At 39.3% G+C, this 27,890-nt stretch overlaps 1 protein-coding gene and 1 pseudogene across 1 annotated transcript; both read left to right on the top strand.

The window, feature by feature from the left end:
• The first annotated feature begins 277 nt into the window (after positions 1-277).
• Positions 278-12,831, top strand: LOC109991832 (primary amine oxidase, liver isozyme-like). The gene is made up of 6 exons (XM_065964248.1): positions 278-1,644; positions 2,292-2,410; positions 5,041-5,207; positions 7,280-7,412; positions 7,532-7,840; positions 11,145-12,831. The coding sequence occupies exons 1-5, from the start codon at positions 330-332 to the stop codon at positions 7,814-7,816; spliced, it is 2,019 nt and encodes a 672-aa protein (XP_065820320.1). The 5' UTR covers positions 278-329; the 3' UTR covers positions 7,817-7,840; positions 11,145-12,831.
• A 5,521-nt stretch (positions 12,832-18,352) lies between these two features.
• Positions 18,353-27,666, top strand: LOC109991833 (primary amine oxidase, liver isozyme-like; annotated as a pseudogene).
• Positions 27,667-27,890: the final 224 nt, after the last annotated feature.

Genomic DNA, 27,890 nt, shown 5'->3' with positions numbered 1-27,890 from the left:
AGATAAGTATAATACCCCAAACACACAACTAGACCCAGCATAACCTCTGCAAAATAGGGGCCATGATTTCAGATAATAAGTCTAGCTGAAGTGTTTAGTACAATAGAAAATCTTGTAATTTTATCAGTATGTTTAAATTGCGTGAGTAAAACAGTCGCTTATGGACTTGATAAACGTACTTAACTGTGTACTAAGAGAGAGATGGAGAGGGTGGAGCTGGGACTTTCGAGTCATAACATAAAGGGGGTGGTAACGAATGGATTGAGGGGTGATCGTTTGTTCTCTCCCAGAGCTCAGTCCTCTCCTGTCTTTCCACAAGCCTGTGCGTAATGGTAGAACAGAGAATGAACTCTCTTGTGAAATGGGCGCTTATCCTCTTCGTCCTGGTCTCCATCATTCTCAACATAGTTCTGATCGGGATCCACTCCAGCAGGGCGCCCAAATGTTCCGCTCAGCGTGTCCATCCGCTGCGGGTCAAGCACGACGAGCGTAGCGTCGTGTTCGCTGACCTCACTCGGGATGAGTACCTGCAGGTCCAACAGTACATGCTCAAGCAAAAAGAATTGGATATATCCACCAGCCAGGTCACTAAACCAGAGGAAAACTTCTTGTTTTTAATAGACTTATCTTTGCCAAAGAAAGGGGACGCGCTGGCTTTCTTGGACGGTAAAGCTGCCAAGCCGGCCAGAGAGGCGACGGTGGTGGTCTTTCATGGTGCGCAAGGCTACATTGAGGAGTATGTAGTGGGACCTCTTCCAAACCCAACATACATAAATGATGTCACCAAAGAGAGGTACAAGATGGAGCTGCCTATCACTGCACGCACCGTCACAATTGGAGAATACGCATTGCTTTTCAACTTTTTTGAGCAACATGTTTTCTCCAAACTTAAGAAGCTCATGAAAGAAAGCTTTGACGTAGCGGCAGACAAACAGTTGAATGCGTTTGAGCAGATGCCTCGTGGAGTCCGATCCGGGGACAGAAAGACCTGGGTTTCTTTCTTCAGAGATATGAGCGGCATGTACATCCACCCGGCTGGCTTCGAGGTACAGGTCAACCACGAGAGCGTAAACGCTTCCAACTGGAAAGTGGAGCGGCTGCTTTATAACGGCCAATACTTTGACACTGTAGAAGAACTAAAGCAGAAATATGAACATGGGTTTGTAAAGAAAATCGTTTACAAGGAGTCAGCTGACTATGGGTCACTGAAACCAAAGCACAAGCATCAGCAGCTCAGTCCGCAGCTGTTTACCGTGGATGGTAAACGCTACAGCATCAGCAACAACCACGTTGTGTATCTAGACTGGAGCTTTGCCTTTGGGCTGAGCTCACTTACAGGTGCGAGGGTTTTTGATGTGCGCTTCAGGGGTGAGAGGATCGTCTACGAACTGAGCGTGCAAGAGGCCATGTCTGTGTACGGTTCAGTGACTCCTGGGATGATGATGACGAAGTTTTTAGACTCCAACTTCGGGATTGGGCGCTTTGCCCATGAACTAACCCGTGGTGTGGACTGCCCTTACGACGCCACCTACATCGACACGTACCGCTACATCGATGTCCCAGCCCCGGTCAGATACCATAATTCAATATGCGTCTTTGAACACAATATGGGCCAGCCCTTACGGAGGCACTTCGCTGACTTTTTCTGATATTCTATGCAGGACAGAGAGCGATGTGTGTCTAGGTAGTAGGAGTCTTTAAATTGTATTCACACACCAACAGAACACTCCAAACAATTAGCCAAAACCGGGAAGTGATTATCAGTTAAAGATCCATTAATTGAAGAGAATAAATAGTGGCAAAAAGGTTCAAAAATAAATAATATATAAAGGCAGCACATGTCAAGTTCCAAGTTAAGGAGGACAAAACACTAACAGTTCACTATAAAGGAGGGAAAATTGTGTTTTGTCCTCCGTAACTTGGAACTTGAAACACACAGAGCCAAGAGAAACTGGAGGTGGTGATTAGGGGCACCATTCGGGGGACAGACAGTAGCACTATTAAAGCCAATGACAGACCCCTAAAATATTAGAAAATTGGTTATTTTTTTTAGAATATTAAATTATTTTTTATTTTTCATTAAGGGTCAGAAAACCCTAGCAGCGCCCTTGTTGCTGATTAACATTAGGTACAGTGACTGTTGGAGAGACAATAGTGTTAAGCCTGGCTTCATAGTTTAAAAATGAAATAAATGTAAACAGTAGATACAAATGCCCAGTCCACAAGAGTTTTATGAAACTACAACAAAAAACATGTTTTAACAAAAACATTTTGTATATATTTTTTCTCAGGTCTTAAGAATGTTTTCCAGACCAAAGATATGGAATATGTCAACATGTCTCTTCCATGGATGCCTGATCACTACGCTATGGTCCCTCAGCTTGTGGAGAAACAAGTGAAAACAGAAAAGGTCAGCTTTTGTTCTTTGTTTCAAATATTTAATGTTTTACTTTCAAAAGGTAATACACTTGTTTAAGTACAGTTTAAGGTTTGAAGTGGTTGCACATAGTGACAGCCTTTTCAGTTGTGTTTTTTGTGTAAAGGTCAGGAAACTATCTCACGAGAACCCTTTTCACACATACGGAAATCTCCTGAAAAATGCTGGAGATTTGGCTACCCTGAGGTTCTTTAGGCTATGTGTGAACGCAAACAGCCACATTTTTCACGCAGACTTTACCTGGAGTTTCTCTGACCAGACCCCTAGTATTTTATCCGCAGAAAGTCAGAGTGAGCTGATGTCTGAACGCGGCAGCATATACTCCGGAGATTTCAACTCCGCCAATAGAAAGAGAATGACGCTTATATGTGAATGCCTAAAGTGTCTGCACGCGACCACTACGATCTCTGTGCGCGTAATTAAACGGCTGCATTATGTTTCCTGTTCGTCAGTATGTTGTTCTCCTCTCTGTAGTGGATGTTGTCATTCCATTAGACTACACATAGCATTGATATAAAGACAAATATTCTCATTATAACGTCGGGTAGCGGACTCTGTTGCTTCGACCGCTACTTCCGGAGTTGTTTATTTCCATCACGTCTTACCTCAGGAAACCCCCGACCCCCCTCCCCTCTGACAGGGAAAGTCCCCCGCTGTGAGGAGCATATGTGAACGGCTAGGTCGGGAGAATCTCCAGAGAAGTCCTCCTTTAATCTAGATATTATCCGGAGTGCATATGTGAAAACGGCTTAACTTATTTCTAACAGCAGGAGGAAACATTGTTCTAGCTATCTTGAACCCACAAACATCCAGACATGAAAAACACTCTAGTTCCTGAGCGTTCATGTGAGGCTGGCTCCAAAAGCCCTAGAAGTTACATACACACCCCACGTTTAAATGCCCATTTAAGAGCAATAATAATGTTATTGCCTTGTAAAAAAAAAAAAAAAAAAAAACTATTTTGGTCTGAATAGATAACCTCTTTATATATGCATACTATGGGGTTTGGAATTGATATGACTGCAAGCAGGGGCATTGTCAATCAATCTTGATTTGTACAGGGCCAATTCATAACAATTTTTTTCTCAAGGCAGTATCTCAAGAGCAGGTAAATTACTTTACTCATTGTTATATTACCTAAAAGGACCCAATATTAATCCACCATGAGCACAGCACTAAGCAACATTTAATAACATTACAGTGGCAAGGAAAAACTTTCTTTTAGGAGGCAGACATCTTAAGCAAAACCAAACTCATGTTGAACAGCCATGTGAATGGAAAATGGGATAGAGGGAGACGCAAAAAGGAGAAGGACAGACAAAAACAGAGCAACAACAACAAGGAATAAGATGGATTTGTAGCTACAATGTACATAACCAATGGTCCATCTCTTTGCATGGAACTAAGTTAACATTTTCAGTATAACAACATCATTAGGCTTCAAAATCTCCCTTTAGTAACCAATGGCTGACGTCACTGAGAATACGGCCATGTTTTCTACAGTCTATGGTTCACCTTAATTACGTGAACACACATGTAAAACATATAAGGCAGTCAAAATAGGCAAACCTATCCAAAGGGTTAATGCAGGCAATAAATAAATGTGGGTTAATCTGCATATTAGGCAGGCAGTGACAGGTAAACAAAGGCTGGGAACTGGGGCACATGCATACTAAGAGCAGAAAAGCTGAGACCTGGTGAATACTGTGAAACAATAACAAATGCTGATAAAAATAATAATACAAGGCATTATCATAGTAAATGTGCAGGATGCCATAAAGTCATGGGCAACCTTAGGTATGGCCAAAAACACTCACTGTGTATGCTGCATGTGTAAATGAGCAAGTGTTACTGCCAAGTTTTTTACAGGCTGTTCACTTGCTCCAAAGTAACCAAATTATCAATTGATAGTGCTTTAGTAAAAATCCAAGTTCCTTAACAATAAAAACTCAACAGGTCATCAACATCGTAGCCTGGTAATATACGACTAAATCCATATGTAGATAAGTCTAGAAACTGTCAGTTCAACTTTGATGTCTAAGTTCTGTTCCCAACTGGTTCAGACTGAAATGATTTTCACCATTCAAAATGTTTTTGAGTGGTAAAAATTATGATGTACCGGTAGAGTGATAGGCTAGAAAGCCATTCATGAAAATATAAAATTAAAATAAACCTAACCTGGTGTAGAAACATTTAATAAATGCACCAATTACCCTAATTAATCACTGATTTGTCAGTTTATGTGTCATTTTTAAGGCTGTTCCTAACTTATGAGTCAGAGGCAAACATATAGGTAAGGACTTGCTTCTATTTCTCACAGAATATGTCTGTAAATTTAATGGTAAGCTGTTACGCTGAGGAGAGCGTTTGTAATTTCTCAGGAGCTCCTTGCCTTCCTTAGCAAAGTCCAAGGCAACAAAAAAGATGTGGTCCTTCTGAGGAAGAAGAGAGAAAATAAACTTTTGTCATGATTAAGAGACCTTTACTTTTCATTCACAAAATTAAGAACTTTGACATATATGCTGCATTACTGTGAGACTAATTGTGATTTCAGATGCTTAAAAAAAACAAAAAAACAAACGTCTTCTGATATACCTTGACAGGAAGCTGCTCTGCGCTATGACACCAAGACTCCACGCTACCTCCACATTGCCAGCAACCAGACCAATCGATGGGGTCACAATCGCTCCTACAGGCTGCAGGTGTTCAGCTTCACCGGGGACCACCTCCCAGAGAGCCAGGCAGAAGAGAAGTCCATGTCCTGGGCCAGGTGAGATTGTCACAAAGTTTAAAAAAAACAACCAAACAACAACCTCACTTTCATATACTGTTGGTCAATGATTGAAAAACAAAATACATGTAGCTCATATTACCTCATGAAGGTTCAGTTAACACTCTGGGTTAATCCTTTGAGAAATCAGTCTAGTGAAAATCACAGTCAATACTTGTTTGGACTCAAAAGGGAAAATCAAAAGGGAGGATGGGGATGAGTGTTAAGACACACCAATTTATTCGTGCTGTTACCATCAGCCGCAACTGTTAAAGTCAATGCAACAAGCACACATAAACTGATTACCAAGTTAAGTAAGGTTATTTAGTCTTGAACGACAAATGTAGAAGCAGTAATCACGCTTTTGCAGAAATGTAATTTGAAGTAGAGTCTCCTGTAGGCCACAACCTAGGCGGACTAGAGTAGTATCAATCTGAACCAGTCCTAAGGACGGGGAGGATGGGCAACGTCTTATGAGTGGTTTGATGATAAGAGCTGACACCACATATGTCACCTGCCTCCGGATCAGTCAAAAGACAAATGTAAGTGCAGTACAGAGGGCAAACGCTATGCATATTTCTAACACAATACTGTATGTAGAATTTACATACTCAGTACTAAAATGTTGATATTTGGACCCAAACTGATCAACATCACTACTTGATATCTATATACATAGGTTTTCAGCAAAAATGGTCTGGGAAAAGTGGTCTGGGGTTTTAGTGACTCTTTAAAGGGATAGTTCACCCGTTTAAACATGAATCTGTTTTGACATTGGGTCATACATGTAGTAGAAATGTGAAATACATTTCGAAGTTGGTGCCTTCTTGAACGAAAAAAGTCAGAAAGTGTCTTTTTGGCTCGTGGATGAAAGACACCAACTCCAAGAATGCACAGCACCGCAGGCCACTCCCACTATTTACAGACATATTTACTTCAACACATACAGCCATTTCCTCAACTGATTCAGAGATTTCTTCCAGAAGGAATTGGCATCTTGGAAATTCCTGGCAGAAAACAGACGCTATATCTGTGTTCATAGGCAAACAGTGAGAGCACTAATACCACCAATCCGCCCCAGCTTGAGCCGGCCCCGGCTCCTCGTCCTCACAGCTGCCGACAAGCAGGTCTCCTGCCTCGGCTGCTGCAGCAGGAGACCTGCCTGTCGGCAGCAGCCGCCTCGCCACTATATCATGGCTCATAGAGATAGCCACAAACATCCGATTGGAGCACAAGACCTTCAAAATCCCCTTCATCCATATCAGTTTGAAGTTGAAACATATTTTTTTTTAGCCATTGTTGGTTCTTATGGGCTTTCTCCATAGAGCCTGTTAGCATAGCTTCCTAGCAATATGGTTTCAATTCTGTGAGTGAGGTCCCACCCACTGATCTGTGATAGGTCTGTATCTTCAGTGGTCGAAAATATGAGGAACTAGCAATGTAGTTTCACCCTGCTAACCACAGCAGCTGCCTATTACGCAAAGTGACGATTTTTCTTTTTGCAGACAAGAAATACAAAGATTCCCCATCTCAGGGGAGGGCAGGATGCACGACCATTTAAAAATACTACCAGGTTTCTAATGATACAAAGCTTAATGCAAATTGGTGAAGTATCCCTTTAAGTACATCACATTTCATTGCATCTTCACAGTGACTGCCCCTGTTAGGATGTAGCCTTTATGTAGTGACATGGGTGATAAGGGTTTGGGAGGTCAGGGTTTTGAATGGCCACTTGAAACATCAACTCTCATGCAGGACAAGGAACTCGTAAAAATAACTTAATTAAAGCCTTTTCATCAATTGTAGTTATCTTATATCCATAATGATACATTGCTTTAGTAGCCATTTAGGGACACTGAGTGTTATAGTAAATTCCAGAAATGTTTGCATTATACCTTGACTTTTACCTAAAAATTATACAAGCTGGGGCTTCGTTCATTCATCAATTGCAGTGTTCTTGTCTGGTGTCTTGTCTTGTCTGTTAGCATTTCCTACGAGACAAAACAAAGCCAGAGATGGCTCTGCAGGTCATCCATTGACTTCTGTCCATATACTCTTCTGTCTGTCCCCAGATATAAGGTTGCCATCACCAAGCACAAGGATTTAGAACGGACCAGCTCTAGTTTGTACAATCAAAATAACATGTGGACTCCAGCTGTGGACTTCAGCAAGTACATTGAAGACAATGAAAACATTGAAAACGAGGTGTGTAAAAGTTTCATCTGCATGTAGAATAATCAGATAATACTAACATGTTTGTAAACTTGACATCCAATCACTTTGCTGATGTGATTTACATGATGTGTATTAAAATGTGCTTTCAGGATCTGGTTGCCTGGGTGACCACCGGTTTTCTCCACATCCCCCATGCAGAGGACATCCCCAACACAGTCACAGTGGGCAACGGGGGAGGGGTCATTCTGCGGCCACACAACTACTTTGATGAGGATCCTTCCATCCACTCTGCTGATGGAGTGTACATTGAACCAGGCACTGAAGACAGCTGTGAAAACAACAGGATAGCGTGCCTTGCTCAAGAGGCATGCAGTCCTGTTCTGGAACCCTTCACCTACCATGGCTTCGAAGGAGTCATGAAGTTTGAGGATTAGGTCTGATCTATTGAGTGCTGCAAGGTAATAACTGCAGAACACTGAAATGCAGCAATGTGTTTATTCACTTATTCCTCTTTCACGACAAATAAAGAGGGAGTAGATGAAGATATTGTTTCTAAAAACTCTGACACCATCTTTATTAGTGGTGTTGATGTTGAAATACTTGACATCGTGAATAAATTTAAAAACAAAAAGTCCACTGATTGCTCTAATATTGATATGTCTCTAGTTAAAAACATTATTGAATGTATTGTTAAGCCATTGACACATATCTGCAATCAATCCCTCCAAACAGGTATATTTCCCAACAAAATGAAAACAGCAAAAGTCATTCCTATCTACAAAAATGGAGATAGACATACATTTTCCAATTATAGACCAATCTCTCTGCTTTCCCAGTTCTCAAAAATTTTAGAAACAAAGACTCGACAATTTCATTGAAAAACACAACTTACTGAGCGACCATCAATATGGATTTAGAACAAACAGGTCCACTTCCATGGCAGTGATGGAACTGGCAGAAGAGATATCTTCTGCAATTGACAATAAGGAATATAGTGTGGGGGTATTTATAGATTTAAAAAAAAGCATTTGACACAATTGATCATGAATTAACATGAGAGATATTGTGTTAGAGGAACAGCACATGCATGGTTATAAAATTACCTCAACAATAGATATCAGTATGTTCAAATAAAAAATGTAGATTCAGATATGTTGAAAGTTACCTGCGGGGTTCCACAAGGTTCGGTGCTAGGCACCAAACTGTTTATACTGTACATAAATGATATCTGTCGAGTGTCTAAATTGTTAAAATTTGTTTTGTTTGCTGATGACACTAATTTGTATTGCTCCGGGAATAGCTTGGACCAGCTGCTCAAGACAGTGGAAAGAGAAATTAACATTAAGAAAAGAACATTAAGAAATGGTTTGACATCAACAAGTTGTCACTGAATGTAAGTAAAACGAAGTTCATAGTATTTGGTAATAGGCAAATCAAAAAGCAAGTAAAAATGATGATTGATGATGTTGAGATAGAAAGAGTGTATGAGAATAAATTTCTAGGGGTGATAATTGCAATTGCAATATTATGCAAAACTAAAGAATTCCTGAATCAAAACTCACTGTATATATTGTATTGTGCACTCATAGTTCCATACATTACCTACTGTGTGGAGGTATGGGGAAACACATACAAAACCAACATTAATCCCATTTCCATGCTACAGAAAAAAGCCATAAGAATTGTAAATAGATCTGATTATTACGAACCAACTAACGCACTATTTATTAACATACATGCTTTAAAATTCAGCGATCTAGTAGATCTAAAAACTGCCCAGATAATGTACAAGGCATAAAATCATTTGCTTCCCAACAGTATTCAGAGTTTTTTTTAAACTAGAGAGAGCCGATATGAACTAAGGGGAATAGGTGTTTATAAAAAACCAAAGGTAAGGACAAACATAAAGAACAGGTGTATTTCGGTAAAAGGGGTTAACTTGTGGAATACTTATGTCATGGAATTAAAAATGTGTAGTTCACTTTACAGATTTAAATTTTTGTATAAAAAAATGGTGTTTCACAAATATAAAAGGTCGGTTTGATCATTTTTTGTGAGTGTGACTTCTGTTTTGTTTTTTGTTTGTTTCATTTGTTTTGTTTTGGAAGAAATTCTTGGAACAAATTTTGTTCTGATATGTTTTGTTTTTTGTAACCAAACTAGTAGTGTCTTAAATAATGAGATTTGTAATAAGGGTAGGTGTAATAAGATAAAGCTTCAGCCTCCACCTTTTCGGTCAAAATGTTTTAGTTTTTTCTTGTGACCGAAATAAATGATTACTACTACTTATCAAGAACAGTGTGTTGATATTAAAAAGTTTATCGTGCAGTTTGGAACAGAGCATTTGTTTTTATCTCAAAACTGCAACATGGAGTCCATCGAGTAAAGGACATTCCAAAAATATAACAATTGGATATTAACTTAGAAATGTAAAACTGCCATTAAAACCAACAAAAGTCCTTGTTATTCATGGAAAATCTGGATATCAATAGGATAATCATGAGGATTAAAGATCAGCTGTGGCTCAGTTGGTAGAGACTGTTGCCTTTTAACCGGAAGGTCAGGGGTTAAATCCCCAGCTCCTGCATCTACATGTCAGATGTGTACTTGAACAAGTAAACCAAGTTGCTTCTGCTGCTTCGTCATTAATATTCAAAAGGAATGTTAATGAGGGATTTGCATGTGCTGTTTTAAAGAGCAATTGTGTTTGTTAGGTTTTATGGCTAATTTACCATCACCATCATGCTTAAATATTTGCTTACTCTTTGACTTGATTTGAAATTGTATTATTAACATGTAACAAATGATAAAGGTAAACATAAAAAACAGACAGAAAATAAATAATAATTACAAGCAGTGCAAAAGAAAAAATTGTGGTACACTAAGCTATTTAGTTGGCATGTCAAAGCCCTTCAAGGGACAGGTGTTACAAATTAACATCCGCTATTAACAGCATGAAACATGCACTGGATTGCTGTTTTCAGCATGTGTATAAATATCCCCACGCCCTCTCCATTAATACTTATCTATTCAGCTAGTTTCCTATATATAATATATTTCTAAATTAAGACTATAATACACCCACATATGTGAAAATGTGTACACATTTAAGAATATGTGGATTAATTCTTTCTGTTGCCTCGCAGCAAAGAGGTTCCTGGTTCGTATCCCTGTCGCAGAGGATCCTCTCTGTGTGGAGATTACATGTTCTCCCCGTGCATGTGTGGGTTCTCTATGGGTACTCTGGTTCCCTCCCACAGTCTTAAGACATGCTCATTATGTTACAGAGACTCTTCGTTGCCAGTAAGAGTGAATTGAGTGTGACTGGTTGTCTGTTTGTCAGCCCTGTGATTGATTGGTTTACCCTGCCTCTCCAATCCCCAATGATCCCCAATGACAGCTGGGATCGACTCCAGCATTGCAACCCGAAAGATAAAAAGTGGTATAGATAATGGATGGATGGGTGTATTTGTCTTTGCAAAAGCATGTCTGCTTTTACTACCATTTACTCTGATTACTTTGACTTTCAAGTGAAAACTGGTTTCCAAAAAGGCTATTACAGACAAAAAAAGCAAACACGTATATAGACTGGAAACACAACATATCATATCATTCACCATTTGAAGATACATAGATTTTATTGTTGTCACTATTAGTGTCATAGCAACAGTCATTTTCTATTTTCAAATCTAATTTTTTAGCACATTTTTACAAAGAAAAACTTTTCAAACTTGTTAATTCTTCCTCTTATTTATCTTCCAGGTTGGATTTCCTGAAGGGACAGTTTTATGTTCACCTCTTCAATATGAGCCAGCCAATATGAGCCATGCAGTGTCCCTCCAAAGCAACAGGAAGGAGATAATTCAAAACAATCTCTGCCTACTTCTTGCAACTCAACAATAACATGAAAGAAGACTGTTTACTGTGATACATTAGCTTTGTCAACCAAGGTTTTGAAATCTGATAGAAGAGAAGAGAAGAGAAACCCGGACTGGATTAACTCAAAGGGGGGTTTCATAGAACTTCCGCCCCCCTTACACAATGACCACAGGTCTTTACTTACCATTTAAAATTATCCAATTATATGCACAAATGTAAGACTGGTAACTCAACAGAGGTCAATATGTCTTAAATTATGTCCATGTGCTTACTGTAATAAGACAAGGCTAGCTTATGTTAAGAGTACCTTTCATTATGAAGTGTTAAAGGTAATAAAAACATAAAAACCAATAGATTTGGATAACATTTACATTCAATTTCTTAAAATGATCTCAAAGTAAAAGTCACTCTTTGCACCTTGGGCAGTTTGGAAAAGCCCTGTTGATGATATTTCAGCCGTGGTGGAAAATATTAGTGCATTAGAGCGACTTCAATCTGAGTTGTACTATATGATTTCAATTGTACTTCTTTAAGGTGTCAAAGTTACTGTATATTGTGGTTCAGTCCCTGTGTTTGTATAGTTCATGGAAATAATCCTCACCTCAGGTCATATACCAATACCAATTCAGCCATACTACATGCTCGGTGTACGTCATGGATGATAACAGGTATCCAAATAAAGGCCCAGCATATAATTCTATACCATACTACTAAATACTGTTGCTCTGTTAGTCCGCATGAAAAATGTTTTTTTCAAAAAATCTTATTTCAGTTTAATTTGGCTACATATGTCAGTACATTTCCATGTAGTACACTTTGTAAGCTATGTAATTGAGTAAGACTGAATTCTGATTGTGCAGTGTTGGCTCAAATCTAACAGAGTAGTTGTGCACTCACCAGCAATGATGATGATGGCGCTTATTTAATTTGCAACCAGTTGGAGCATTATTTCCGCCATTTGAACATGATTTTCACACTTCAAAATATCTCTCACTTAGTTCACCTTACTCAATTTGATTTTACTACAACCAATAAATATGAAATGACTTTAATGTTTATTTCTTTGTGCAGTATTGCTTGACAAGAGGTTGAAATCCATGCCCCCTCCTCCCAAGGTTTTTGGATAAGGAGATGTCCAAAGTTCGATAGACTGGGACTATAAAGTGTGTCTGTTTTTTCCATGGATAGAGGAGAGCACGTTTTGAATAGTGTGTAGTGAGATTCCTTGTGTGAGCTTTGAGATTTCAGGTTGGAGGTCCATCATGTGTTAAAGCTTAAAGCATGGCCTCGCTTACATGGATGGGTATAATATGCTTCTCAGGAAATCAAAGTTCAGGTTCAGGCATGATGTTTCTGCTTCTGGACCTAGGTTGAAAAAGTTAGCCTCACATCGCTTTTTAACCAGAATTCAAAATGTATTCAAAATGTTTTCTACTGTATACAATATATATGCAACCTTTTGTTAACGAGCTTAAGTGTAACAAGTAAATTTTAAAGAGTGCTCATAACTAGTTTATGCTGACTTCTCGAAGGCTCAGGTAAGACAAAATAAAGATCTGTTTGCACATGCTATACGCACCTATTTGTTGATGTGAACAGTTTTTCTTTGCTGCTGTGCATCAAAACTATATTGATTTGGTTGGAATTACTGTAGGAATACATGTGATATATACACTCATTGAAGGAGAACTCCACTTATTTTAAACCACGAAGTGTTTCCTTTTGTCTCAAACCTCTCAGTTTACTTTATTTACAAGAAGGACACATCAAAATGCCACTGGATCCAAATCAGAGCAACCATTTGAACAAATCTCAGATTTCACTCACTTACTCTTGATTGATGTGACCAGGTGATGTGAACAGCTGATGATTACTAAAAAATGAGTTAGAATATGTGGAGTAACGGTGTGACATAGTATGAGTATAAAAAATAAAACCAGCATGCAGAATATCGCCTTCCTGACAGCACTTTCGCTTAAGCTCTAAAACTAAAACTCAATTTATCTGGAATATAGTAGTAAAAGTCTACTAACATGATTCAGTACTAACATGATTTTTTGAAGATCAGTCGATGTTCCAAGCACATTTTGTAATTGTTCTGTAGTTAACAACAAAAGTGAGATTTAAAGAAGTTTTTCAAAAGTGCCATGTTATAATGCAATTAATTTCACTCACCGATGACTGCCATCAAACTTTCATGTATTTAAAACTCATGTGTTCTGTAGTCAGTCTTAAGACTTAAATTTTATGATTGAGGGTATGGAGAGGTTAAATAAAAGAGCCAAAGGGTTAGAGTTTATATAAATACCACAACTCCTGACTTTTTCACATACCTGATACTTTGGTCTATAGATATAACAAACTTAGTTCGCTGGAGAAAAGGTAAGGTCCACATACATTTCAGCCCAGGTTCGAATCCAGCCTGTGGCTCCTTTCCCGCATGTCATTCCCCACTCTCTCTCTCCCTGATTTCCGACTCTATCCGCTGTCCTATCTCTACATTAAAGGCACAAAAAGCCCAAAAATAAATCTTTAAAAAAATTATATCGAGACCATCATCATCCTCATCATAAAGGTCGTAGGTATTCAGGAAAGAGGTTGGTCTTTAGCTTTTTCTTAAAGGTGCAAAGGGACTCTGCAGATCGAATGGAGTTTGGTAGTTCGTTCCACCACCGGGGGGGCGACAGAAGAGAAGAGTCTAGTCAGCGTCTTAGGACCCTGTTGTGAAGGTTGGATCAGACGCCTTTCATTGGCAGAGCGTAGTGGGGGGGGGGGAGCGTAGACCTGGATGAGAGAGTTAAAGTAAGGAGGAGCTGTTTTAGTCGCTGTTTTGTAAGCGAGCAGCAGAGTTTTAAATTTGATGCGAGCAGTAACTGGGAGCCAGTGTAAGTAGATGAACAGTGGAGTGACATGTGCTCTTTTAGGAAGGTTGAAGACCAGTGGTGCTGCTGCATTTTGTATCATCTGTAGGGGTTGGATAGTGCATGTAGGAAGACCTGCCAGTAGAGAGTTGCAATTGTCAATGCGTGATATCACAAGAGCCTGTACCAGGAGCTGTGTAGCATGTTCTGACAGGTAAGGTCTGATCTTCCTGGTGTTGTACAGGGCAAATCGACATGGCTGGGCAATTGAGGACACTTGCACCTTAAATGTTAAACCTTAAAGGAGCTCAGCCTTTGAAAGTATATAGCCAACAAAATGTTTGAAATCACATGCCCACTTGTGCAGCAGCCTCAAGCTGATTGTTATATCAGCATTAAAGAGTCTTAATAAGTGATTGGATGCACCTGTGGAGGTAACCGCATGTAGAGAAACTCAAAAAGCATTTGTCACTTTTCACTGAAAAAAGTCATAGATGGATTGAAACGTCTGCATGAATAATTTGTGTCTGTTCGGCTCAACTATGAGTCAAAAAGAACATTCTTCATGTAGCAAAGTCCTCCTCACTACTCCTAACAGTTTTACACCTTAGCAGCTATTTTAAGGGCTAAAAGCTTTGTGAATAACTTTCATCTTTACCAGGATCTAGTCTTAACTTTAAGGGGAAATACGAAAAAGTAAATTTTAGGGTTTAGTGCAAAGAAAAATGTGGTCACAGAGAATAAAAGGAGTACAGGCAGAAGTTTTAATAAAGAAATATTTGTATTGAATCATAGTTTGGCTGAGCCAACAAACTATTCATGCAGACATTTTAGTCCATCTTGGACTTTCTTCACTACAAAGTGAGTCATGCATGTTGAGTCCCTATAAATATGGTACGCTCCACAAGTGCAACTTATCAATGATTACGGGCTCACGTACTGATATTATTTGTAGAGGCTACTGCAAAAATGGGCATGTGTTTTATAACACTTTGTAAGCTATATACTTTAAAAGTATTGTGAACAATTTGTAAAACAGTGATGTTCATTGCAAAAAAAGAGTAAACCGTTTCTGAGTTTAGAGCAGAAATTACACGTTATCGTCACACTCACTAGTTAAAGTATAAAGACAAAGTGTGCTTGGGACTGTAAACTCAGTAGCTAGTTTGGAAGGGTGTTAAATCTATTATATGCATGTAATCGAAAAAGTTAACAATTTCTCTTGCAGGCAAGTGAGACTCTGAATTTGCTAATTGCTTGATTATCTTTTTAAATAGTTCTTAAGCATTTAAGTTTTAGTGAGAAAATGTCTGTGTACACGAATGCTTCTCCACAACAATTGGGACTAAGTATTGATAAAGAATGTGTTTTTAGAAGTCTTCAGGGGATGCGAAAAAGAGAAGCATCTCAGCTTCTTAAAAAATATGCAGAGCCATTGGCTGAACATTTTTCTATTTTTTTATTGAAATCTTTCTAACACCAAAGAGTTCCTTACTTGCCTTTGGAAAGAGTCTGACGTTGTACTTGTGCCCAAGATCAAATACCAAAATCTCTTAAAGACTTTCAGCCAGTAGCCTACTAACCTGTAGTAAAAAATTAGATTTTGGGTGTAACTCAGAAAACATTGAACCCCTTCCAATTTACCTATAGGGCAGGTAGGGATGTTGAGGATGCTTTAGGCACCCTTCTTCATATAGTGCAGAGTCACCTGGATGGTTCAAAGAATTCTGCTCTACAAAAAAAGAAAAGAAAAAGAAACACTTGCAGTCTATGCTAAAATGAGTGCTTGACTGGAGAAACACCAGAATCAACCCCTGTTCTTTTCTGTTATCAGCAGGATGAGATTAATTTATCTTGTTTGTTTATTGAATCAGCCTCATTAGCTTTGAACAAAATGATGCCAAATTAAAACATGATTGACCCAACAATAAGTTAAGGAGTGACCTTTCTTTCAGGTAATGCCTATTGTTATCTGTGTCCTTGTTTTTAAGGTTGCAGGGGCATAATATCATATCATCATAAAGTGAGGCAACAATAAAATGTTTATATGTATAATCATTTATATGTACTTTACTGTATGTATAATATTCAACTAGTGGAACGTTATATACACTTGGAGTTGAAGAAACCTTCCCCATTTTGTGTCCCTCCTACTTTTTACCATAGTACGCTCATTTCAGCAGGCATAATCAGACTGTGTTCTGTTAAGAAATGGCACCCATACTGTACCGTCTCACTCTATTCAGGTCAATATGAAGGTAAACCAAAGGGACAAAATACGTTAAAACATAGCAGACAAAATACTGAAAAAAGAGAGTAAAATTATTATGGGCAAAACATTAATAAAATAAAGTAATAAGGAGAAATATAAGAAAAATTAAGCAAAACGACAACAGCCAGATTAAAAGATTAAACAATGAATCAGCCATTCATGAGTCTGATGGATGTGGGCACAAAGGTTGACATGGCTCTCTTCGTCTCGAAGGTGAGAGATCTGTACCTGTGGCCTAAGGGGTAGAAGGTTGTATAGATTGTAAAGTGTGCATGTGGTGTCTGAGGCTTTGTGTTGTCCCTTTGGGTTTGTCCTCCTGTTGTAAGTGCTTGCTTATTGTTATGATCATGTTCAATGGATTGCGATGAATGTTAGACAGGAACCCAAACCAGGTTCCATAAATGCAATAGCCATAAAAACCTGGAATCACCGTCACAATGCACAACACAACCACAATGCACTTTGATAGCAAGTTCCTGACTGAAAAATAACAGAGATGTTGAGAGATTTAAAAAGAAATGATGACACGCTCGTTGATTAATTTTAACAGCTAGCCTACAAAATTAACATAAGTAGTGAGATTAATCTGTGTTATGTAGTACTTCATTTTATGATTAATTGAAATGTTGGAATTAGAAAGCCTACAAACAACACAACCACTGCTACCTGTCATGATTCCTGTTTAGTTTAATATTTTGTTAATTTCAGAATGAATTTCCTGTTTTATTTTGTATTGTTCTTCCCTAGTGTTGCTTTTAACCCTGTATATATTCTGTTCTTATTCCTGGTTAAAGTTTCCAGTGCTTAATGTTTTATTTTCTCCATTGTATCTTTATGTTTCTCTTTGTATTTGTATGTTTATGATCCTGAATTTAGTTTTCTGTGTTTCCTGTTTTATGTTGTAGTTGTGATTGCCTTCATTGTCTTCTCATGAGTCTTTTGTCTCACCTGTGTTTGTTTGCCCCTTGTATTTAGTGTCTATGTTTCTTCCATTCAGTGTCAGTCAATTGTCAGATTTTCCCCGTGGTTACTGCTCTACTTACCAGTGCTTTCTTGTGACTCCCAGTTTTCTCTTTGTGGATTTTTGTTGGACTTTTTTGGATTTAATTCTAAGTAAGTTTCTGTTTGCCTTTTGGAGTTTTGGTAGAGAAATGTGAAAGCTGGAGAAATTTACAAATTATGTGGTATATGTTCATAACTCAATACACAAACTGTCCTCAGAGGAAAATTTGGTCCCTGTAACACTGAAGATAAAATGCAACCCGCAAAGTTTTGGAAGTGGCCCGCAACAGTGAAACAGTAACTCTCCTTGTAGCTTTTTAGCTCCAAACACTGTTCCAGGGACCTATTTTTTCCTTTGAATAAAGTTTGTGTATTTAGTTCAGAAAATAGGATTGTTTAATTCTCCAACTTCAAAATTTCATGACCAAATTTACATAGTGCACCTTTAAATATTTTTGTTTGACTGCAATTGGGTCCTCTACCTTTTGGGGGGTGAATTCAAAACTTGACAGCTACCCATCAGCATTTGCATTCAGAAGTCTTTCCGAAGTGTGGTATCATTTTCTTATTAAAGGCACTTAACACAAAGTTCAACTGGGTCTTTGAACAATTCAAATTCAATCTAAGGGCCAAAGAATGACAATATATGTAAATATAGTTGACCAACAGTGCTTTTCTTAAGTCAAGTTTGGCCAAGCTTACTGTTTAACAACATGTTATATTAAATTACATGACAACATTTATTGCTATCATTGTGTGAGTTTTAGTCTCCTTTATACAACTCAATAATTATTACAGTAATAATTTGCATGAGACTCAAACTGACTGCTACTGCTCTTATCAAAACAAACACATCACATGGTAACGTTATCTTGTAAAAGCAGCCTGTGAAACCATTAGCCTCGCCCCTTTTACCGGTCTCTCTGAAATGCTTTCATTTCATTTCCACAACTATACCTGCTGTACACAGGCAAAGAAATGATCTGCAAAACTGTTTTCAGGGTCCTTACATACCTTCTGGTTCCTGTAGATGTTGCTCTGCTGATCAGTAACTGTGTTTTAATATGGCTCAACACCCAGCGCACTACACAGTGCCCTGCTCACCAGGTGAACCCAGACCGACCAGCCAACCACAATGAGCGCAGTGTTGTGTTTGCTGACCTCTCAGCTGAAGAGATTCTACAGGTGCGTGACTACATGTCCAAGATCCCAGGGATGAACATCTCATTTGAACCATCTTCACCTCCTTCAGCTGACATCTTGTATATGATCAAGCTCTCCCTGCCAAAAAAACAGGAGGTTTTGCACTATCTGGATGGTGACGGGCCAAAACCAAAAAGAGAAGCAATTGCAGTGTTTTTTTATGGAAGTAAGAACTTCGTAAATAAATATGTAGTTGGCCCGATACCCAACCCATCCTACCACAAAGATGTCACTGTTGAGAGATACAAAAAGGAGATCCTTTTCACTGCACGTCCAGTTACCTCCCAGGAATACATACTTATGGATTTATTCATGCTGCATGTGCTTAAACCAGTGAGTACATTGCTGAAAGACAGCTTTGGTTTAACTCCATCATCATACAGTGTATATTATAAAAAGCATGCCCAGAGGGCTCAAGTCAGGAGACAGACAAAGCTGGATTACACTTTGTCGAGATGAGGAGGGCTACTATATCCATCCAGTTGGCTTTGAAATCTTGATAGACCACAAAAGCACCAATTTTTCCTCCTGGCATGTGATGAAGGTGCTTTATAATGGTCAGTACTTTATTAGTTTATTAGAACTGAAGCAGAAATATGAAGCAGGGACTGTGGAGAAAATCATCTACAAACCTGTGCCAAATTATGCATCACTCAAACCCAAGAAGAAACCCACAGGTGTTGGACCCCAACAATATTATGTACAGGGCAAGCGATTCAGTATAAAGAACAACAACGTTGTATACCTTGACTGGAGTTTCGCCTTTGGCCTAAGCGCATTAAGGGGCATGAGGGTTTTTGATGTTCGTTTTAAAGGAGAGAGGATCATCTATGAGCTAAGCGTTCAAGAGGCTTTGTCAGTTTATGGGTCTGTTACCCCAAATATCATGCTCACCAAGTTCTTGGATAACAGCTTGAGCATGGGTACATGTGTCTATGAATTGGTGAGGGGGGTCGACTGCCCCTATTCTGCCACCTTCATAGACACTTTCTATTTCATGGACACAGGTGTTCCACGGTGGCTCAGAAACTCAGTTTGTGTCTTTGAGCATGACATGGGCCAACCTCTACGGACAATCACGGCTACAGCAAACTATGACTACATGTGGGATTTAATTTTCTACCGAAGTGGTTCAGTGGAGGCCAAAGTACATGCAAGCGGTTACATTCAATCTTCCTTCCTAATGAATAATAATTTTCAGTTTGGTCATCAAGTGGCTGAAAATACCACTGGAAATATCCACACACATTTCCTTAACTTCAAAGTGGATCTTGATGTTTTAGGTATGTGTAATTAAAAATATTATGACTCAAATAATTAAAATTCGTATGTTTAATACAATTTGCCTATAAAAACATACACTCATACCTACTGAAAGTAAAATAACTTGCAGTTTTACCCTTTTACAGGAGTAAAGAATGTATTCCAGACCAAAGACATGGAGTTTGTCAATGTCTCTCTTCCCTGGATGCCTGAACGCCATGCCATGATCCCGCAGTTGGTGGAGAAACAGCTTCAAACAGAACAGGTGCAATATTATTTAAAGAAATTATTGTTGTAAAAATAACCTTCTAATAGCTGCATAGCTGCAAGCAAATGTATAAACAACCAGATCAATTCTATTGGTAAATTTCTTTGGAAAAATTATGAAATAATAATTTTAAAAGTTATACTTCTAAAGTAATAGTGGATTGCTCTCTCTGGTTGGAGGAGTGAGTCCTTGCCCCAACTGAAGGAGTTTAAGTACCTCAGGGTCTTATTCATGAGTGAGGGTAAAATGGACCGTGAAATTGACAGACGGATTGGCTCAGCAGTAATGCAGGCATTGTGACCGAAAGAATAATATCGCTGATATAAGCGGCCGTAATGAGTTTCCGGGAGGGTGGCTGGGCTCAGCCTTAGAGATAGGGTGAGGAGCTCAGACTTTCGGGGTGAGCTTGGAGTAGAGCCGCTACTCCTCCGAATAATCCGGACATCTGATTAGGATGCCTCCTGGATGCCTACCTTTGGAGGTAGACCCAGAGTTAGCTGGAGGGATTATACTGTATATTCCGTCTGGCCTTGGAACGCCTTGGAATCCCCCAGGAGGAGCTGGAAAATGTTGCTGGGGAGAGGGAAGTCTGGGTTGACTGCGACCCAACATCAAATAAACTGAAGAAACTGGATGGATGGATGGACTTCTAACGTTCCATTTTAAGTCATAGCAAAACACACACAGCAGTACCAGAAGTGTTTACCCATTCTTTGGGTCTGAGTTAGACCACTCAAAGTAACAATTATATAAGGTACCTTAAATCGCAGTATTACAATATTCTGACAGTTAGGTTCCCTTTAGGCTATTATTATGTTTTAGATCAACTACAAAATCTACATTGGTTAAATCAAATACATTACCTGTAATCCATCAACTTGGCATTTAGGTAAAAGGCCATAATTGTATAAGAGGGGTCGCTAGAGGTGTACGCTTCTTCCAGGAGGCAACCTGTCTCATGCATGCCTATTGCCAGTCTCATATTATTTGAATTAATATTCCATGCTAATGACCTATCCATGTCATCAAAATCATTCAAACTGAGAGTTTAATCTGTATGCGTGCCAATAGTGACCCTTATTCAATAAGTACCTATCAATTAAAAAAAATAATTTAAAAGTTCACATGAATCTGCTCAGTAAAGTATTTTCATAATCTTAGCTAAAATCTTGCTTCACAAGTTTCCTATAGGGGCCTGGAGCACTTAGTTCGGGATGACTGGATGTGCAGTGTTTTTCTGTCAATTTAAAGTATTTAATGTATTTGTGCATTTCACTTTGTATTGTAAATGATTTTCAGGGGGTTTGCAGTTTATGTGATTGATTTGGTTTTTGGAGAACATCGTTTTAAAAGGTTGGCAGTTCACTTCCATTTATATACTTGTTTTGGACTTCCATGTGCATTATTTACAGTTTTTCTCAGTCGCTTTGGTACATTTCTCGAATCATCTTCGACATTTGCAAAACAGTAAGTGCATTTCTCAAAACAATTCGTACAAATAGCAAAACACCACCTGCAAAAACCAGTCTCTTGCTCAAAATCCTTAGTTAATCTCTCAAAAGTAAATATCTGTGTCAATGAACATGTCAGTGCCATCAGAATGATAAGTCCTGTGTCATTGTGTACGGATAAGACAGTCAAATTGCTTAGTCATGTTGTCAATATAACAGTGTACTCTGGAGGGGTGTTCTGATATAAACTATGGCTAAGTTACACCTTAGTGTATGTGGGAGATTGATTGCAAGAGACTGGACAAGATTCACATTTACGCTTTTACTGTTTGTACTGTAATTTGTTGACAGACCATGTCATTGCGATACAGAAAGGAAAAGACAGCACTGCATAGCACAAAGAAAAAAACAAAAAAATAAAAGTGAACATAGGACAATCTCCTTAGGGAAAACTGTACATGCAGTGCTGTAGGAATTAAGTGCAGTCTTCCTACATCTCCTGATGTTCCTGTCTGTTGTGTCTGTTGGGCCACAAATTCTCATCCACATCCCAACGAATATGTTCTCTTGCAATGCAGCGTGGAAAGAATCTTTTAGAGTGTCTTATCCAGCCTCTGCAGGCATCTGCTGTGATGTTATCCCACGCTGCATCCATGGCAGCCAGAAGGGTCATCTGTGTATGTGGCTGGCGATCATATACTTTCCTTGTCCATGTAGCGTAACAAAATTATTAGATGGACTGATAAATGGACTTGAGCTTTTATAGCACTTTCCTAGTCTTCCAACTACTGAAATCGCTTTTACACCGCATATCACACCCACCCATTCACACACTGATGATAGTGATGGTTGCTATGTAGTATCATCCATCAGAAGTAACTAATCCCATTCATACACTGCCACCAAGCAGCGGGAGCAATTTGGGGTTAAGTGTCTTGTCCAAGGATACATCGGACATGTTGCCCAGCTGGAGCTCGAACCCTCGACTTTCCGGTTGAGAGGTGACAACTCTACCAACTGAGCCACAGCCGCCTTCAGATGTTATATCTTTATTTAACCTCGGATTTAAGAAGGGGCACCACTTCCTGTTAAAGGAAGAAAATAACTTTAATGGTATAAGTTAATTAATTAATCAGTCAGTTTCATATCTTGAAAGAAGTAAGTTCTGGAAATGTTAAACAAGAAAACACACAGACAAAGTCCTGAATATTATGTGTAAAGATGAAACAGATAAAGAATATGATTACTATGATCAGGATAATGCAATTATAATGTATGGTGACATTATATATTTAGTAATGAGATAAGACGCGATATTGTTTGAATGACTTGATCAGAAAATGGTCAAAAAGAAAAAGTTGATAAAGGAATTTTGGGATTCTAATTGGATTTAAAGGAGGGCTCTGAATAGACACGACTCAAGACTTAATCTTCCAACACCTCTTTGCCACCAACAGTCTTACTGTGAGATGTGTTCAATTGAACTCCGCCGGCTGGTCCCGTGTTTCAGTCTCTGGCAAGCGGTTCTTTTCAGGCCCAGAGAGGTCCACGGGCCAGATTAGATGCCTTAACACCTGGGTCGGAGTGTGCAGCCGGGATGGAGATTGTACGTCGGTTCAGCCGCCGTCTCAGAAGCTCCAAGAGGATCCAACAGGAAAAAATATTAAAGAGTCTTTTGATACGTCGATTTCCAATTCATATTACCCAGATGGCCATCTTGATGAATCCAAATTAAGGAATTAGTGTTCAAAATTGAAGAGCAAAGACTTTGGAGAAGAAAGTTCAAAAACCTTGCTTGAGCCAGAAAGAATTGATGTTCCAAAAATTGTGCGTGAAAAAGAAAGTTCGGCAGAGACTCGTCTCTACGGCACAAACTTAAAAGAAGTGATTCGGACCGAAGTCCGAAGAGAAGCGAGCAAGAGCTGAAGCTCTAAACTTCAAGAAACCAAAACTAAGAAGAACCCCCCAAGATCTGAGCTCAGTGTGAACTCTTATCTGCTGGCTGAGGGAAGGGGGATCTGCAGGAGAAGAGTCACTCCCATTCTGACCGGAGGACAATTGTTTAAACTAAACCGAGTTTACTCAATAAGAATAAGAATAAGAATCTAAACATATATACATCACCATACATTCATTTCGATATTATTTCTATCAGATCCACGTTGATGTAGGTTCACGTCATATATTTAGACAAACATTTCTATCAGATTCATGTTGAGATGAAAATCACACCATCTGGGAACATCCTCAGTTAATCCCAGCCTGTAGGTGAACAAAAACATGTTATACAGTCAACATTCTTAATAAGACATATTAATAAAGTAGGAAAAGAAATTGGTGTCTTTAAATAACACCTTCTATAGCTAATATCAAAGAGTATGCTTTATAACACGTCTAAATGTATAATTATGAAGGTTACGTATTCATGGATATTCTAACATTAGATGGCAATAGCGCTCCACATCAAATTCCTATTAAACATAATATAACTCTTATTCTGAAGATCAGATTTTGAGTTTAAAAAGATGATTATAATACATTCAATGTGACAATTACAAATATCTAGATGAAGAAAGACATAAATGTTCATTTGATGCAGAATTGAACGCTGTGGTTTAATCAGCTCTTCAGCAGTCCTTCAACAGATGGTCAATTTTACGACTTTGCAGAGACTGGTTTCGGACACAGCCTTTGGGGTCAATTCGTAGATAACAGAGTGTTCTGTTTCCGCTCGGTTATTTATTCCAGGTGTTGTAAAAGTTAATAATATCCTGTCTGAAAGGGAGACTTAAGTCATTGATCAGTTCCTTTGTTCCTTGGTAAAAGTAATGTTAATCCACAGTCCTGAGTCCTGCAGGAAGAGAGTTGTAAACGTGACTGCTGATAACGGCTACATCCATGCTGAGAAAAATTCCTCAATGGGTTAAGGAATGGGGAGTAGGGGGAGAGGAACTCCATCAGCATCCTGTTGTGGGTCGCAAACCATTGCCTGATGATGTTGGAGCAATGGAAACTAACCTTGTCCCAAACTATCACATACTTTGGCAAGTCATCTCCAATCTAACCCCTCTCTTGTTCAGGGATGAGATCCCTGTCGAGAGTGTCTACAAAGGTGACAAGACGCTCTGTATTGTATGGCCCAATAATGGGAATATGCGTTAGCACACCATTCTCAGAGATAGCAGCACCCATGGTTATGTTCCCGCCCCGTTGGCCTGGCACATCAATTGTAGCTCTGTGGCCGATGATATTTTGACCATGCCTTCTGCATTTCGTTAGGTTGAAGACAGCCTCATCCATGTAGATGAAGTTGTGCGGTGGTTCCCTTGCTTCCAGTTCCATTATACGCTATATCCAGAAGATACAAAATAAGTTTTATGAATTACATCACATAATCACATGCCCCGGGCCTGACAAGTTAAAAATCCTGGCAGACAGAAGTCCCGTAGCCTACTCAAGCCAGGCAACGGTGCCGGTAGCCGGGCAGCCAACTTAGCAAAGCTACTGCTCAACAAGACCTCATTTCTCAAAGTTGTGCTTTTCCTCCCTACATGTTATAAAGTCATGTCGGGCAGAGGGCTCTCCGTGGGTGAAGTGTCAGTGTTTGATGACAGGGAGAATGTTAAACTGTTGCAAAGAGATGAGTAGCGAGTTCAACCCGGACACTGGGTATGGCGAAAGCACGAAGTGTCAGGCTGGGAAAGCGGGTGCAGAGGGATGAGTTGGAGCTGGAGCTCATAGCCCCAGAGCTAGCACTAGCTCCAGGCATCCCGGGGCTACAGCCACAGACCCACACTCGGCTCTCGTCCCCGATGTCAAAATCCTGGTCGGACTCGCTTTATCACCGCGTTTCAGTAACATGGAAGTTATCCTGTGTCTTTCAACGATACAACTTCACTATCTAAACATAACTTTCTGTTCCTAGCTGTCTCTCTTACTCTCTCCCGTAAATAAACTAAAATGAACAGTTCCACAGCGCCCCTACAGGCCTGGAGCACTTCCGTTTAAGGCTGAACTTGCAGCGTTTCTGTGTTTGCAGTTGTTTTCTGGTTGTGTGTGTTTCGACTTAAGTTTCCTTTCTGTACTTGCAGCGCGTTTGATGATTATGCAGTTGTTTTGCCTATTTGTGTCTTTGCAGCGCGTTTCAGCCTTTGTATTTGTTGTGGTAGTTTGCATTTGCTTTTGAACGTGCAGCGTTTCTATATATGCTGCGCGTTTTTCTAAATGTATGTCGTTTCGTCAGTTGCTGAGCGTTTGACCCCTACCAGCTACCGTAGATAGGTGATAGGGGCTGTCTAATGAACAGCACATAAGGACACTAAAGGAGATGCTTAAAATCTGGACCCTTATATATAGGGTTCATCTTCTTACAGGAGGCAGCACTACGTTTTGGCACCAAGACTCCACGTTACCTCCATGTTGCAAGCAACCAGACCAACCGGTGGGGTCATCAGCGCTCCTACAGGCTGCAGGTGTTCAGCAACACTGGTGACCACCTCCCAGAGAGCCAAGCAGAGGTGAGGGCCATGTCCTGGGCCAGGTGAGAATCTGCTTTTAAATGTAACTCAGACTAAAATCATAATCACATTGTGAACTCAACTCTGTGCTATGGCTATTGTGCTCTATCTGAAGAAGTCTCCTACTCCTCATCTAAGTTATTCCTCTCCCTGCAATATTATTTAACTTAACCCCCACCAGGTACAAGGTTGCCATAACTAAGCACAAGGATTTGGAAGAGGGCAGCAGCAGCCTTTACAATCAACATGACATTTGGGATCCAGCAGTTGACTTTAGCAAGTACATTGAAGATAATGAACCAATTGAAAATGAGGTGTGTGTGTGTGTGTGTGTGTGTGTGTGTGTGTGTGTGTGTGTGTGTGTGTGTGTGTTTTTACATTTGGAATACTACATAAAATATTTACTTAATACATACTACATTTCCACATTCTTCATTTCCTTTTTTCTTTTTTTTCAGGACCTGGTTGCCTGGGTGACCACAGGTTTCCTCCACATCCCCCATTCAGAGGACATCCCCAACACAGTCACAGTGGGTAATGGGGGCGGGGTCCTGCTGCAACCACACAACTACTTTGACGAAGACCCTTCCATCCACTCCCCTGATGGGGTGTACATTGACCCAGGCACTGAAGACAGCTGTGAAAACAACAGAATGGCTTGCCTTGCTCAAGAGACCTGCAGCCCTATTATTGAACCCTTCACCTACCATGGCTTTGATTGAAGCTTTCAGGGAATCGCGGAAGGAGGAGTTCTTAGTTTTTTTTATTTGACGTAAGCTAGTTTTTACAAATTAACAATAAGGCCATAATCATGAATATAAATGTGTGGAGTTTATTTGTATGACAGGTAGGGTACTCTATTTATTTTGCATGTATTTGTTTCATAATCTGTCTTGAAATTCTAATCATTTTATGCAGACAGACTGAAATGATTAGACGACCTTCTTGCCTGTCTTCCTACCTATAAGACCACTTGCCTTCCTGTGTAATCATTGTATATCAGCTGAATCTAGAGCTATTGGACTAGTTGGAGAAGAATTACATACTCAGGTGTTTGGTATAAAAATTAAACTGATGAGATTGTGTTTCAAATGTTTCTTAAAATTGGTAAGTTTTTCCAGAAAATCTTCATTTCAATAAAAGAGTCCTTAGATTCCTACAGAAACTCCTCCTGAACAAATTAAACTGTTTCTGTTGTCCAACAAGGTTCTCAGTCATCTAGGTCATGGTAATTTAAAGCTTAATCCAAACTGCAACTTGACCTATTTGAGGGGGCGCAGAAGGGTGTCTTCCCCTTCCTCAATAAGTCCTCCCTTGACCATTTACAAATGATTCAAAATGCAGCTGCAAGATTGTTAACCAGGTTCATCAGGTCCATTCATATTATACCCATTTTATTCTGCATTAGCTCCCAATTAAGTCCAAATACATTTTGAAATTCTTGTTTTTGTTTATAAAGCCCTGAAAGACACTTGTTTTTTTATACATGTATACCTGTAGTGTGTACCAACTGTGCAAAGCTGTGACAACAAATTTCCCCCTGGGGAACAATAAAATATTATATTGTATGTTGTATGTGCTGTATGTTTATATCTTTGACCTGCTCCATCCTGTCATCACCAGTAGACCCCTCAGATCTTGCCTTTGAATTCGTGGCTCTGACACTTTGGATTGCTCTTCTTATGCACATACGCTGTACAGACTTTTGTCCACATTTAATGTGGATGTTATTATGTGATGTAATTTTGTACAAATGTTTTTCTCTTTTCTTTGTTCATCTTTTATAATTTTT

The sequence above is a fragment of the Labrus bergylta genome, chromosome 16 (genome assembly GCF_963930695.1).
Source record: "Labrus bergylta chromosome 16, fLabBer1.1, whole genome shotgun sequence".
NCBI lineage: Eukaryota > Metazoa > Chordata > Actinopteri > Labriformes > Labridae > Labrus > Labrus bergylta.
The sequence above is the reverse complement of the archived record's forward strand: the minus strand, read 5'-3'. Positions and strand labels throughout refer to the sequence as shown.